Genomic DNA, 17,095 nt, shown 5'->3' with positions numbered 1-17,095 from the left:
TCAAGATAAATAAACTTAAAATGTAAATATATTTCATATATATTGAGATATATATATATATATATATATATATATATATATATATATATACATATGAAATACTACCTGGAGGGAGTTCTAGTTGGCCTACCTTTACTTCTTTGCCATGTTCCAAGTTCTAGAATGCAGACCTCTGTGGACTGAAACACCAAGGCTCTGTCATCTTCTGCCTTCAGGTTGAAATGAATCCATGGGAAACATTGACAGGAGATTAGAATGTGGATGGAGGAAGACTTCGGAATATTTATTTATATCCTTTCCCTCTTGCTTACCCACAGTGGTTTGGCAGTGGCTGAGTTCCTCCACTAAATGACCACTGTTCTTATTGCATGGCTCTTTTCCACTAGCCATAGCTTTCACCAGGTTCTGGTAACAGACCTAAGCAAAAAAAAAAAAAAAAAAAAAAAAAAAAAAAATCCATCATCAGTATCTGACCATACCCATACTTCTGTAAATAATTCATTTATTCTTTTCAATTACCATTTAAAATTTATTTTCTATATGCAATAAGAAATCTGGCTGATATAAAAGAGATAGGAAAAGGTTAAAAACAATAAAAACGTTGGAATAATTTTGCAGTATTTTAGGAACTTGAGCCTTAGGATAATATCATCAAGAATCAGACAGTACAAGTCTTAAAATACATTAAAAAAGAAAAAATGACAGAATTTCATGTTTTATCTAATATAATTGTTTACTTTAAAATTTTAAGAGATTAAATTTCTAAATCTAGTTGGTCATACACTGACAACTATTAGGGCATTTTCTTCCAAACAATGCATAAATTCTTTATACTCAAAAGGAAAAAAAAATAGTAATGCTCAAGTTAGTCTGTAATTTTGATGGTTAGTAGTTGTATTCTATGAACCCTGTTTTGCTATAAAAAATATTGCTAAGATTTTTTTAGTAATTTTTTAATGTTTATATAAGAAAAAGAGAGAGCGTGTATCTCTGGTGAAATTTCTATTTTAACCCATTGGGCAAAGTACTGCTTAATCTGCCATTATCCCAATATTATATTCTACCTATAGCACCAACTATGACATTTTAACTCTACAAAAGATGGACACTGTGTAATTTGTGCATTTTGTTCTTAAGTATTTAAACTAGATAAGTTGAAATACAAAATTAGAAAGATATTATCTAGGAATACACTTGTTTAGCATGATGAATGCTATCCAAAAAAAAATGAATAATCAAGAGTATTGTAATAGAATAACTCTAACTGTGAGGCATTGGTTAAGCCAAAAGCATATTCTGGATTTCCACGTTTTCTATTTGCCATAATTACTAGGAACATTAATAGGATAGCATCCAACCTAACTAAAAAGGAAAAACTCCAGGGGTGCCTGAGTGGCTCAGTCAGTTAAGCATCTGATTTCAGCTCAGGTCATGATCTCATAATTTGTGAGTTTGAGCCCCACATCAGGCTCTGCACTCACAGCGTGGAGCCTGCTTGAGATTCTCTCTCTCTCTCTCTCTCTCTCTCTCTCTCTCTCTCTCTCTCTCTCCCTCCCTCTCTCCCTCTCCCTCTCCCTCTCCCCCCCCTCTCTCTCTGCCCTTCCCCAACTTGAGCTTTCTCTCTCACTCAAAATAAATAAATAAACTTTAAAAAAAAAGGAAAAACTCCATAAAGAGTATCCTTTGATTTATTTTTTTGCAAAACACCAACTTCTTTATTCTGATAGATACAGTCTATAAGATAAAAATTAGGAGCCTAGTACTTGAGTGAAATGCTGGAAGTAGTACAATAAATAAGGCTCTTATCCGGAATAGAGACTTAACTACAGAAAGCAGCTTTAAAATAGGCTTTAAGGATATAATAAATACCTGTTAAACTGCAGCCCACACAATAGTTCTATTTTTTCTGTCCTTTTTTTAATATATCTACTGAATACCTATAAATGAAAGCTTCCTATGTTTATTTTTCACATTTGTGTTTTAATTAAGCAAGTGCAGTCTTCTATATGACAATTGGTCATATTATTTTTCTCTTAAAAAGGATAGCCTTTATTGTTTTTAGCAAACATTGACTACTTTTTCCATAAACACAACCACATCTCAGTGAATTTGTTAAATGTTTCTTTCATGCCATCACATTCCATGTTTATATTTATATGGACTTATTATGAACTTATTATGAATTATATATGAATATATAGTCATATATGTAATAAATGTATTACAAATGTGCATGCATGTATTTTATAAATGCATGTATACATATATGCATACATATTTACAAAGCAAAAATAAGTAAACAAATAAAGAGACAACCCAAAATAAGCAATTTTATTTTACTCATTCTAAATCAGGAAAGTTTCTTATACCAAAATATATGATGATTTGGCTTGGAACATCTCTTTTAATCTCAATGCGGCCTAAATTCAACATCTGTTGATGGAAAAACAAACATGGCATGCATTTATTTATACTTATCATTTAGCAGTTAATATATGGCGATTTTTTCTTCACAGAAGCTTAAGCAAATAGTCAAGTAACTTGTTGTAGAGATTTAAGTCCTAAAGAAGAAATAAAGCATACTGCCCACTTGTGAGCTGAACTCCTAGAAAGGCAATATAAAAATATTTTGTTTGTTTATTTTGCTTTTTTGTTTTGCTTGATTTTCATGGGCATTGTTTGTGGCTATTAAGTGAACTTTTCACCGTCTCTTAGAGAATAGATTGTTGGAGCTACTGTAGTATTAGATGTATGGGAATGGATTTCATCTCATTAACTCAAGTTGGTGTTTTCACTTTGTTTTCTCAAGAATAAATATTCTGGTGGTTGTATGTGATGCTGTTAGGGAAATAAACATGTTTGCCAAATGAGCAGTCCTGGAGCGGGCTTATAAAGCCACTAGAGTGACATTCCTATTCTTTACGCCAATATCAAATAAGGGATTAAATCAAACAGATGGTCACTGTGGGCAAATGGGCTAATTTTCTTCACTTTGACCTTTTCTATATTCTCTGTACATTCAGCTGTGTGCCATCCTTCTTCTGAAATAAGAGTTCACCTTTCTGATCTCCATCAATTTATATTGATTATCTGATAACAGAGATTTTTCTGGTGAGTAATCACTATAAGATTAGGGATAGTAAACTTGTCCAGTACTTAATTTTCCCCATGTCTGAAAATCACAGAAAAAAAATCACTTAATTTCAATCAAGTAATTAAGTAAACTGACTTTCATATGGAGCTTATGAAATTTGTCATTGCTTTATATACTTCTAGTAGCTTACTAAGGCTGCTATAACAAAATACACAAGCTGGGAGTCTTAAACAACAGCAGTTTAGTTTTTCACAGTTCTGGAGGCTGGAAGTCCAAGACCAGGGTGGTGGCAGACTTGATTTGTTCTGAGGCCTCTTTTCTTGGCTTATAGATGGTCATCTTCTTCCTGTGTCTTCACATAACCTTTTCTCTGTATGTGTACTCCCCTGCTGTCTGCTTCTTTCTTATAAGGACATTGGTCACATTGGATTAGGACCCCACTCTTTTCTGCCTCCAGATACAGTCATCCTGGGGGGAGGAGGAAACAGTTCAGTCTATACCAACACTTTATCCTACTAGGCTAGCTTTCTTGAAAACAGTGCTAGTAGGTAAAGTGGCAAAGAACTCAACAGCCAGAGTCTGATTTAGATTCTCATTTACTTGTTTTTAATCCCCCTCTTTGGTCAAATTACTTAAATTATCTAGATCTTAGCTTTCCCATCTGCAAAGTGAGATCTATCTACTATACAATAAAATTATGAATATTAAATAAGATATATAAAGTAGATATCGTATCACAGGGTTTCTCAACCTCAGAACTATTAATATTTGAGTGTGATCATTTTTTGTTTTGGGGCCAGAATTGCCTCCCCCTCCCACTGAGAACCACACTGGCCAACTTCCTGGTATCAAAGTGCTTAACAAATGTCAGCCATAGTTACTTACTAAATAGTTACAAAAAACTACGCAACATTGGAGATGTTCATAGTCAAATTCTTACAATGACTCTACTTTTTATATATACATTAAATCTCTGGTGGACAGAGATTCTTTTAAAATGATGATTAAATTTTTGAGCCTGTATTTAATGATGAGATTATTTACTTTGCATCTAAGGAAATGTGAGTTGATCTTTCTGGGGGTTTCAACTTACTCTGCCAATTTTCATTTTATTTTGAAAATTTCCAAACATACATATATGTTGAGAGACTGTTATAATCACCCATCACCAAGATTAACCTGGTTTTTAACATTTTGCCACATTTGTTTTATCTTTCTGGAATGAATTTGTACACCTAACGAGGGAAAATGGGAATAGTTTGTGTAAGTAACTCAGATATAATTCATTCTGGTAAAGTGTCCTTTTCATCTTTCTATCCAATTCCACATATCATTGTGGCAATAGACTCCATGTCTGTAGGAATACACAGATCATTCAGTTTGAGTACTTGCATCAAAAGTGTACACATATGGATTTTGCTTGAGTTTTACTTCCTTCATAGACATAGTATCTATTCTGAGATGGAGTTCTGGCTAGACCCTACAGTGATAGTCATCAGTGGTTTAACGTGTAATCTATTTGGAGGAGTCTCATCTTATTGCTTTTATTTCTATTTTCTCTGAGTGATAGTGAATTCTCTGACCACATTTGGCCCACTTGAACAAAACTAACCAATTGTGCTTGAAATTTTGATAGTTTTTCAGTTACTACTCAGGAATATGCCATACATTAATTCTCAGTCATGAAAATCTGTTATAAAAAGGTACTTATTACTGGGCTTACAGTACCTTTTTTCATTAATGAACAGTTTCTCAGAATTTCTAATAGATCTGAAAATAAATATGGAGAAATATTGGAATGCTTGTGCAAATTAAGGAATTTCCATTTTTTTATTTATAGCTTTTGAAAATTTTTTGAAGAAAATTCTATCATATTTTAAAGTTACTTAATCTTAAATCACCAAACAAATTTATTATATCTCATGTACCTTTTAGGACCCTGGAATCTCTTGAATGAAAAATTCACATTTGTGATGCTCAATCTACTCTTCACATTTAAACCTAGTCCTATAATGAAAGTATAATTAGGAAATAATTTTAACCTGCAACTAAACAGTTTTATGACTGTTAAACCTGCCTAATACATTGTGGTCTGCCACACTTATTTTCCTTCATCCCTATGCCAGCTCATCTTGCATGTAGAAATATTCATAAAATCTCAGTGACTAAAAATAGTTTATAGTAGTCTTATAGTCACTTTATCTCCAAGGAGGTAAACATCTCATCCTGGATATATAATTTAATCAATTTGAAAGTGGGAGAAAACAGTACAACGACCTGTAGATTTAAGGATTTAAGTTGGGAAAAACTGGATGGATGGAGATATATATATATATATATATATATATATATATATATATATATATATATTGAATGGTATTTCTTTCTGTTGAAGCCTCCATTATTTGTGAGCAGGATTGCATTCATTTCTTCCTAGTGGTCGAATCAGGCTAACTCTGAGCAAAGCAAACTCCTGTGCCAGATCCTGCATTCTCTTAACCGGTAATAAAGAACCTTGCTGGCCTGACAGGTTGTCACAGCAATTATTCACATGAAGTTCTGTAGCAGTTGTATCTGTCAGCCCATGTAGTATTGAATATTTTAACTGGCAGTCTTCCAAGACTGAACATTAATCTTACCATCTCCTATTACAGTCCCTAATCAAGATATTCCAGGGGTGATTGCACTAACATTGTTTGAAGACTACATCTACTGGACTGATGGGAAAACCAAGTCACTCAGCCGTGCCCATAAAACCTCTGGAGCAGACAGACTCTCACTGATTAACTCATGGCATGCCATCACAGATATCCAGGTGTATCATTCTTATAGACAACCTGATGGTAATTATTCTTTCCATGATTTCCATAAGCGCATCAACATCTTTTAGTAACATTCCATTTTTGTTTCCTTCATGGTTAAGTGTAAATTTATTTTTGAGAATGAGTACCAGATTTCATTATGTAGCATAATTGTATAGGATGAATTCAGTTGATATCAAATATGTCTATTAAGGAATATGATTAGAAACTCAATAATAGTACAGAGAATTATTAATTTGTTGAAACATTAAGTTGAAGTGACAATAATACATGTAGTTGGAGAAATAAAGAATGCATTCTTGAAATGATTTATTTACAAAATAGACATAGGATCCTTACTTTCTGGAATGCTGGGTAAAAGGAATTATATTTAAGTATCTATGGGGCTCTAAAAATGAGGAATATATCAAATTTGCTTCAACATATGTCTAGTAGGAATTCTATCAGGCCTTATGGAATAAATATTTGATTATTTTGCTTAAAACACTATTTGGCTTAGAAAACAAGGCCACTACACTATTAGTTGTAGCTCATTGTTCCGTTGTTTTATTTTACATTTATATTTCAAAACATATGTTTGTCTTCATCCAAAATGCTTTTAGTCTGTATTTTTCTGATGGACAAGTTTTTTCTACTAAAATGCTTGTTTTTGTGAAATGTATCCTTAAAGTTTTTTAATGGCAAAATTAATGCCATTGGACAATGAGTAAAATTTATCATAAAATACAATTATATTTATGACCTTGATGAATTCTTGATTATAAAATTCTACAACTTATGAAGTTTAAATGTCCTATCTCTGATCCCATGCTATATTATTGGTCTTGATTATTCTATTTTGTTGTTTCTTTCTCATCTATAGTCTCTAAACATCTCTGCATGATGAATAATGGCGGTTGCAGTCATCTGTGCCTCTTAGCCCCCGGAAAGACTCACACCTGTGCATGTCCCACCAACTTCTATCTTGCAGCTGACAACAGGACTTGCTTATCCAACTGCACAGCCAGTCAGGTCAGTAGAGGTCTAGAAATCATTTCATGGGGTGTATTATCGAGCTGTTAGAAAGATTTTGCCTGAACTTTGTTTATTGGCTTAAACCATTTTGAAATGTCATTTTTTCGTTGTTGTTTAGCATAACATTTTATACATCATATACAGGGGTCACAGAGTAAGGGAAAAGCAATCAGTGTATATCATTAGAATGAGACCTTAGGAAATAGAGGAAAAAAGAGAAACAAAATCAAACCTGAAAACCAGTTTTACACAGCTCTGCACAGAACAGTGGTTCAAATCATGAGTGGCCATAACAGAACCATCAGAAGAGATCTGACATATTTGATGAAGGCAAGGTGGTTGAGGCATACCTATATGCAGCTTAAACAAAGAAAAAATTCTCCCTAGATAATCTGCTCTATCACCATCTCTGCTCCTCTCCCATTCCTCAGAGCAAGTGATGTGGAAAAGATGAATTAGACAAAAAGTAGGTTTCTAGATATTTTTATTGAAATATTATATGATCTAAATAATTTCATTCTAAAACCTCTTTTTCTTCAGCATGTAATTGTTTTCAGTAAAGGCATTAAAATTTCTACTCGATGGTAGTTGCATGAACTTAACATTATTACTTTCAAATTTTAGGTAACAGTCATATGACATTATAAGATTTAATTTTGTTATATTTGAGTCATTCTGTTATTTAAGATAAAATTGTCAAAGAAACTATGATTTTTTTTAAATTACTAAATTTCGGGGCGCCTGGGTGGCGCAGTCGGTTGGGCGTCCGACTTCAGCCAGGTCACGATCCTCGCGGTCCGTGAGTTCGAGCCCCGCGTCGGGCTCTGGGCTGATGGCTCAGAGCCTGGAGCCTGTTTCCGATTCTGTGTCTCCCTCTCTCTCTGCCCCTCCCCCGTTCATGCTCTGTCTCTCTCTGTCCCAAAAATAAATAAATGTTGAAAAAAAAATTAAAAAAAAAAATAAATAAAAAATAAAAAAAAAAATAAAAATAAAATTACTAAATTTGTTCTTGGAATTCTGTGTCTTGAATTTGCTAGTTTTCTAATTCTAGCAGTTAATTCATGGCACAACACTGAATTTCTCTCAGGATGTGCTTAGTTTCAGAATGGAGAAGCTAATACGAGTTCACCCAGCTTCTCAAGTTATCACTATGAGTATCACCATTGAAAAATGGTATAAATGCAGAAGACCAGACCACTTTGAGGAAGGCAGTATGTGTGGAGGTTAAGGCACATACACTGAAGCCAGATTCACTGTGACTGTAACCCTGACTCTGCTTAAATTGGCTGAATTTATCCTGGGTTTGTTATTTAGACTGTTGATGCCTCAGTTTTCTCATATTTTAAATGGAAATGTAATATATCCAGGCCACTATTTTGGCGATTCAATGGAAAAAGTCTTGGTACACAGTAAGTGCTGTTATTGCCCTTGCCCTATAGTGAGTGCAACCAAAATGTATTTAAGGGGATTTGTGCAAGTAGTGTCAGCTGCCATCAGGAGGTTCTGATGTGTAATTGGAAGCACGGGTCACAGTTTCTTCTTTCTTTACAAAGTGTGTTCTAATTATAGTCCCCTGTTTGTGTAACTAAAATACATTATCTTTAGAGAACTAGATATTTAAGTCACAGTGAGACATGAAATAAGCAACTTAATTATTCCTAGAGAGAAAATTTAAGGGAGAAATCACAGGTTTTTAAATATTTTTTCATGTTTATTTATTTTTGAGAGAGAGAGGCAGAGAGAGAGAGACAGAGAACCTGAAGCAGGCTGCAGGCTCTGAGCAGTCAGCACAGAGCCAGACGTGGGACTCAAACTCAACAACTGTGACATGATGATGTGAGCCAAAGTCGATGCTTAACTGACTGAGCCAACCTGGCACCTGGTTTTTAAATATTTTTTAAATATAACTCCTGTTAGTGCTGTTTAGTTTAGACAAATCTCCTGCTTAAACTCCAGGTTATTCTGAAGTAACCTCCGGTCCTTTGTTCTGGAGTGATTCATGAGTCACTCTATTGAGGTAACACTGGTCTTAGGTGACTTGGTAGAAATGATGCCTGCCTACCCTACTTCTAGTGTGATGAGCCTCAGGAGCCAGCCAGAAATAGAGTAAAGCCAAAGGCTGCCTGACACCCAGAGGAATACCTCAAATAGTAGGACATAGGGAGTCAAACATCAGCCTTTATATAATCATAAAAGGGATAAAACCTTTCAAATTATTATATAAGATAACCTATAGTTATACTTATTCAGTGACAAAAAAAAATCAGATCAATGAAATGAATATCCAGAAAAAAAATTACTCATGTAATTAAATTATTTCCCAGTTTGGTATCAATGGTGACATGATGAAAATATTTACAACTTTAAAATACCCCAATACTGTTTTTACATGAAAATTTTTAAAAATTCAAGATCAAGACAGAACAACAGTGAACCAAATTGTGGGTCCAACATCTTTGTTGTCAGCAGTACTTCCTGAAAAGAAGAGTCGTCACTTAATTTTTTTCATTTTTATGAAAAACTTAATGAAGAACTATTAATGCAATCCCTTAGTGGTTATCCCAGCAAGTCTTATGGTTTATGCAACCATTTGCTGCTGATTTTTTCCTGATGCAGTGAGAAAAGAAAAGAAACTATCGACTGTACACTTCTTGCAGAAAAGTCGGTTCATAGAAACACAATTTTTAGTGAGGTTTGAAATTGAAGTGAAGCAAATAATATAGACATTTTAGAATCATACTATTAAACAGTCTGACCAAAGTGTTATATTTTAAGTTTATCTTACCCAAAGATTTTTATTTTTTAACATCTAATGAATGCAACCAACGATATATCCCTTGAATGATACTGATTTTTAGAAAAATAAAATAGACAAATCATACCAGTAAGAATTCTATTAGAATTTAAAATGAACATAAAAATCTATTAAAAAATCAAGATTAAATCCAATTCTTATATCATTTATTACTTCAAATATTAAATTTAAATTATTTTTATTTCCTAATAAAGAATTAATTAAAAATAGCTTTACTTATTTTTTAAATGGAGACTTTCTCTATCACAAGTAAACTTCACTTGTGTATGCAGGATTTGCATTTGATACTTGTATCCATTTTAATAGACGTGTATTTAGTAGTTTCTTTATAGCTTCTTCTTGTGGGTGATAATTGCAGTTTGCAATTTATTTTATGAAGATATTAGTCTTGGAGAACATTTACCATGAAGAATGTTTTATATTTATATTTAGCATTTATCTTTTTTAAGTTACTGTATTTAAGTATGAGAAAAATGAAGCCCAGACACAAAATAAAAGAAATCGTCCTCTGAGGGTAATGAATAAAATGTTGATTAGCATAAAAAGTAACATCATAAGTATATTTTACCCTGGCCTTCTCTTAGCTCAAAACCTTTTTATGTTCTTATTAAAAAGGAAATGGCAAGAACAATCGTCATATCATATATAATTCCAACAGTTGGTGTTTATTTAAATCAGGCATATGTAGTGAGTTTTAAAATATGTATTTTAGATATTTTCAAATCTTGATTGGGGAGACTATGAATATACTCAGGAGGTATGAAATCCTCTTACTAATGTACTTTGATATACTGTAATGACTGGAAATGTTTAATGTTCAGGGCAATTGCTTTCAGAGTTAGCCTTATATCCCCAGACAGTCACTATCTATAAAGGTAATATTTTTCCTGTGGTAATTTATGAAAACCACCACAGACATGACCACAGGCTAAGCAAATACGAGAAAATCAGTTAAACAGTCAGCTCTTGCCTTGGATTCACAGTGCTCTATTCCCTCCCATATTGCTACTGGGGAAAAAAAATCACTCTCTTATTTAAGAAAATAATGTAAATCTGCCTTTAATCAACTTCATGATCTCCAAAGAACTTCAGCAAAGGCTAGCATCAAATTCTCTCTTACTTGAAGAAAGTAATAGTATTTTCTTTTCTTTTTGTTTTTCACGTTTATTTATTTCGAGAGAGAATGTGTAGAACGCACGCAGGGGAGGGCCAGAGAGAGGGAGGGATGGAGAAAGAAAATCCCAGCAGGCTCCATGTTGTCAGACAGTGGGGAGCCTAAGGTGGGATTTGAATTCAGAACTGTGAGATCATGACCTGAGCCTAAATCAAGAGTCCAACACTTAACCAACTGAACCACCCAGGCGCCCCAATACTTTTAGCTTACTAATAATCCAATTCATTCAACAAAATTAAACCTAGGCTGTAGTTTTCTCTGTTACATATCTGTCTGGCATACAGCACGCTGAGATAAATGTCACCTTGCGTTCAGGTCACTCACATGAGAATTATAACAGAAACACTTCAGAAAGAAAACTAATAAATTTTAGAAAATTATCAAACTAATATTTTCAATTCCAGATAAATTTTGTATACATGCTTTTCCCTGAATTTCTGTTGAAATAAAGACAAAAATAATTTGATAGTGCTGGAAAAAAATTGCTAAACTTTATCTATTGCTTGGTTTTAATACTGTAAATTTTTAATGCCAATTATTTTAGATACATGTATGCTTTGTATGTAAAGTGTGATTTTCTTTAGTTTCTTTTATTTTATGAGAATAAAATAACCCCTGTTTCAGGATGAGAATTGGAATTCAGTTCACCTTTTTATAAAAAAAATCCAATAAAAACCTTCTGAAATATATTTCTAGCAAAAAGTTACTTGTGTGCTAAATGGCTTATAAGTAAATGCTATCATATAACATTTTCAACTAGTTTCTCTATTGTTAATCTTTCACTTGATGGTTTGTGACAAAAAAAAAAAAGGGAGTTAAAAAGAAATGTTGTTTAAGTAATAGAATTGTTATTTTCCTTATAATTTTTAACTATTTTAAATGGAAAGAATGATAGAACAAATAAAATACATTAATAAATATGTCAGTGAATAGTGTTTTGGATAATCTTGAGAACAAGTTTCATTACAGCAGTTTTCTTCAATGTTTCTATTTTTTAAAAATAATATAATATTCAAAAAATTAATATTCAGCAAAAAAATCTGTTACAACCTTATTTTTTTACCTTTCTTTTTTGACATGCCACTGTTCATTGTAAATTAGATACATTTATTATTTGCTAGGTTCTTTGCCAGGCTTTGTAGAGGAAGATGTAATACGGGGTGGTAAGTCATTGACCAAAATAGCCTTAATATTCCTCAGCTTGAGATGGTTTCTTCCTGACTGTAGGCCCTGAATCACTTTTTTTAGAGTTCTTACCTTAGAAAACTTATAATTGTGAATTATTTCTCTGCCCCTTTGAGATGTAAATTTTCTCCCAGCCTCCTGCCAGTTTTATAGCCCAGCAATATCTTCCTCAAGGTCCTGGGAACCACCCCATAGAAATTTAATCATCAAGGGGTACCAGGGTCTCAGTTGGTTAAGCATCCGACTTCGGTTCAGGTCATGATATCATGGTTCATGAGTTCAAGCCCTGCACTGGGTTCTATGCTGACAGCTCAGATCCGTGATCCTGCTTCAGATCCTGTATCTCCCTCCCTCTCTGCCCCAACCACCCCCCACCCCACTCATGCTCATGCTCTATCTCTCAAAAATGAATAAGCTTTAAAAAAATTTTTTTAATCATCAGAAAAGATAGTCCAAGCCTGTCTCAGTCTCTGTTGGAAGGTAGGAGCCCAGTTTTGATAAGTACCACTAAGCAGATAGTCTATTCATGTTGACTATACTCTTCCATTAGTTTATCCCTTAGGTTAAACCCATTCCCTGCATTTTGTGTCAGTGAAGTTCAGTGCAATCTCTCTCCTCTATTGCCATAGTCTTAAATAAAGTCTTCCTTGCCTATTTAACTTTCTAGTGCAATTTTTGTACCTATTTTTTAGTTATGACAATTTATTTTATTTATCCTAAAAGATCGTGTGTATTTATTAAGAATTTTGAAAACTGAAAAAAACTTTACTGGTTTTAAGTACTTTAAAGAAGTGCCCTTAAAATTTATGTGGACAGATATTGATTATGGCTAAAGGCTGTGTGTTCAGAAAATTCCATGAAATCACAACATGACAGTGCTGGAAAGGATCATCCAGATTATCTTAAGCTCCTCATTTGGAGACTAAGGAACAGAGACAGATTGATATTAATCAAATTGTCTAAGATTGCTAAGAAAATGCAATTCAATTATCTTAAATCAAATTAACTAAATTAATTCAACTTTTCAATTAATTCTGGATACCTTTTCCTAATATTTCTATGGATTTTTATCCATATTCATCATTTGGCAAGCTTCTTCTAAAGGCCTAGGTAATAAATATTTTAAGTTTGCTGGCCCTGTAGTCTCTGTAGCAACTACATCACTGTTGTTATGGTACAAGAGCAGTCATAGATAATATGTAAATGGGTAAGCTTGTCTGTGCTCTGGAAATCCCGGGAGGTTTTCCTGAACATTATGCTTTCCTGGCAGATAATTATGTTGCTTGTTGTGCATTTATTCCTTATTGTGGAATGCTCTAAGACCACCACAGTTCACATTTGTATCAAGAGAGTAGGTTAGGCTGCTTAGCCCTGGTGAGTTTTTAAATATTTATTGTATATGGTGATAGGGTTCTTCAAACTTTCTTCGTTTTCTTTTTTTCTTTTTTTAAGTTTCGTTGCAAAACTGATAAATGTATTCCATTCTGGTGGAAATGTGACACTGTGGATGACTGTGGAGACGGATCTGACGAACCTGATGACTGTCGTGAGTACATCAGTGAATGTAGGAATTTAGAATTAAGAGTTCCTCAAATCCCAGTTCTTGAAAATTAAAGCAAGACCTTAAATATTTCCTTCTGATGCTTTTCCAAAATCTTTAAAAATGTAACAAAAATTGTTAAAATATCTTGAGTATGTCTCTGTTAACTATTGCATTTAGAATGATGCTGTCAGTAATTTGTGTTATTGTTTTGTCTTAAAATTTCTTACTCGTAGTATAATTACACTCATGTAGTGATCAGTATAGTAACATTCAGCATGATTTTGACTGGATATGTCACCAAATTAGAAGCAAAACTGGGCAAGTTTTTAGAATTCCACTCAATAACTAAAATCTTACTTTAAGGGATTAATCTTTCAATTTTTCTGACAGTATTAAAATACTGAAAATTCCTTAAAAGCAAGATTTTTCCAATATAAATCATTAGTTTGTTCTTTAGCAATTTAGTATGCTCTTATTAGTTGCCTTAAAATGACTACCAATTATATTTTGACTCAAACTGTAATTGGCACGGTTAGGTGTCATATACATCCATCCATCCATCCATACATACATATATATGCACATGTGTTTGTATATATGTGTGTGTGTGTGTGTGTGTATAGGGCACTATATATATATATATATATATATATATATATATATATATATATATATAGGGCACATGTATATACATATACATTTAGGTATCACTGGTAACTTCAGTTGTAACAGGCACACAATAAACTTTGTCTTGATAGACTTTTATAGTTCACTCCATGGGTCACTCCAATACTGTCCTGTCAAGTTAGAGGCTTTTAGTCAATGATGATTCCGTCAAATCTCAGTGGATAGGTGCCATGATTTGGCCTTGACAATTGAGTTCAAGATCCTTAGGCTTGCACTAAAGAAAGACAGTAAACTGTCTTAGTAAAAACTAGTTGCTTTCTGATGTAGAACTTTCCACCACATAATTACAAAACTGTTTTAACTTAGGGTATCTAGATAGTTACTTAGATGAGATGGATTCAATCTCTTTGGGCACTACCAAGTGTATAAAGCATTTGAAGTTGTTTCACATCGTTCATTTGTATCTTTGAAAGCAAGAAACTGTATATTCAAGGAAAAAGAAAAAAGATACAGAAGTCATTGGTTTTCTAATAGTCTCTTCATGTTTCTGGAATGTCCATTGGTCTTTGAGTTTTTAATACAATTTTTGTTTTCACTATGATAGGCAATATATGAAAGTAATATCTGTGTGACATAGGTATACTATTATGCCTGAATTATTCTTTTTTAAAGTTATTGAATTAAAAGGACTATTAAAGAAACAAGAAATTACATTGCTGAACAACCAAGATTTACTAATTAAAAGGAAGTTATTAATTTCCCTGTGATAAAGTAAATTTTCCTACAATATGGTAATTTAATGCATCTTACTTTGTAATTTATAGAAATAAAGGAGAATGAATATGTTAAATCAGTCCTCATATTAAGGTGACCTCCCCTGCCCAGATTCACTAATATGTTCTCTAAGGAAATACCACCATAATGACCTACAGTTACAGTCAGTGGCACCCAATGCTTTCCATTCTAAAATATCTGCATCTCCTGAGTTCCAATTTTAATCTTGACTGGAATATCATGCTATCACCATACTGATATGAAAAATTAACCAAAGATTTAGTATAGTAAGTTTTTCACATTTACACACTTTCAGACTGCATGGTGAACAAATATAACTTTAATGTCTTTCGAGGGGAACCAAAGAGACATCTGGTATCTGAGAGTCTCTGCATCATCCTTATCCTGGTTAAATACCAATTCAACATGTTTTTATTGGTGACATTATCTCTGTGATCTTTTAGTAAATAATCTTTTACTTGGAGTCTACGGGTTAACAGCACCGAACATCTGTAGGCATGAAGCTTTATTTTAAGAGTTATGGTGAGGTAGAGAGTGATGTACATGAGTCTGTGGAGTGTTTAGAATTCATTTGTGAATAGCTGCATCATCAAAATTTGCAGGGACTAGGTTGCTGGCAATATCTATAATTTCACCTGAAAAGGCTGGAAAGCTTAATCCCAGCTTCACCTACTTGCAAACTTCAATAGTGTTATTTAAATAAATGTGTTTAAGAGTGATGCGTCATGAATTCTCTGGCATCATAAGTTTGTAATTACATTTTCCAGACCATTCTAGAGACATATTTAAAAGTCAGATGGCTTCCCAGTTATTTCCCAGGCATGAAACTCCTCGGATAGTTGTAACCCTTCTTATGGGAAGGTTGGTTCAGTAGCAAAGGAGTATTCAAGAAAATCATATATGAAGCAGCAGGAAATAGAGGAAATTCACATGTTTAGAATGTGAGAAAATTAAGTATCACACAAACACTTAGTGTAATTAACTAATAAATGTTACAGATTGGAGTTAAATTACTCTAAACATTTCAGAACTCACTTCTATAGAAGTCAAGCATATATTGAGTTATTTTTTAATGTTAAGGAAATTTTTAATTGTAAATAGAAAAGCATACTTAATGTTCTGAAGAACGTTTAAAATATCACTTATTAGTATTTGGTTGACTTATTTGAACAACTAAGCAGCATATTAATTATGTTAAAATCAGTGATTAGTAATGTACATTAGGATCATCAGCCAAAAGATAAGTGTTTTATTACAAGCAACATAGATTGTGAGAAGACTTCAGAGTCAGATCTGGATCTCAATTCCAGGTCTGGCACTTGAAACTTGTACATCCTTGGGTGATAATTAATATCCATGAGAACTAGTTTCCTTATTTATAAAATGGTCATGGTGATGGGGAGGTGAGGAGGTTATGACAAGATTCAATTCGTAGTTGTATGTGAAAGGGCCTAGCCCAGTGTCTAATACAGAGTAGATGCTCAGTATATCCCACTTTATTTTTATGATTATTGTCATCATTATGTCTTTAAATTTTTTTTAATGTTTATTTATTTTTGAGAGAGAGACAGAGAGCATGAGAAGGAGAGGGGCAGAGAGAGAGGGAGACACAGAATCCAAAGGAGGCTCCAGGCTCTGAGCTGTCAGCACAGAGCCTGACAAGGGGCTTGAACTCACCAACCGTCAGATCATGACCCGAGCCAAAGTCAGATGCTTAACCGACTGAGCCACCCAGGCAGCTCATCATTATTTCTTATATAAACTCAAAAATATGGCAAAATGCATTATCATATGGAATTAATTTCTGTTAATTTATGAAATGTAATCTGGAGGTCATCTGAGTTGCTCACAGTTTAGCTGTACTGTAATCTGAATCTAATAGCTACCTAGGTGTGAGACATCCACAATGTGCTCTAGAATATGTTTAATATAATGAAATAATAAATATTTTTAATGTCAGAAAAGCTCTTTTTAAGAAGGCATGAGTTGGGGCGCCTGGGTGGCGCAGTCGGTTAAGCGTCCGACT

General features: G+C 33.4%; 1 protein-coding gene across 4 annotated transcripts in view; it reads left to right on the top strand.

Moving 5' to 3' along the window:
• The window catches only part of LRP1B (LDL receptor related protein 1B), a 1,910,230-nt gene that overhangs the window by 1,674,407 nt on the left and 218,728 nt on the right, over positions 1–17,095 (top strand). For all 4 annotated transcript variants that reach the window (XM_045479681.1, XM_045479680.1, XM_045479683.1 and 1 more), the window contains exons 61-63: positions 5,749–5,937; positions 6,779–6,927; positions 13,557–13,650. In XM_045479681.1, the coding sequence (XP_045335637.1) occupies positions 5,749–5,937; positions 6,779–6,927; positions 13,557–13,650 (432 nt within the window). The remainder of the gene's footprint in view (positions 1–5,748; positions 5,938–6,778; positions 6,928–13,556; positions 13,651–17,095) is intronic.

The sequence above is a fragment of the Leopardus geoffroyi genome, chromosome C1, assembly GCF_018350155.1.
Source record: "Leopardus geoffroyi isolate Oge1 chromosome C1, O.geoffroyi_Oge1_pat1.0, whole genome shotgun sequence".
Classification (NCBI taxonomy): domain Eukaryota; kingdom Metazoa; phylum Chordata; class Mammalia; order Carnivora; family Felidae; genus Leopardus; species Leopardus geoffroyi.
This window is presented reverse-complemented; position numbering and strand designations above follow the sequence as displayed.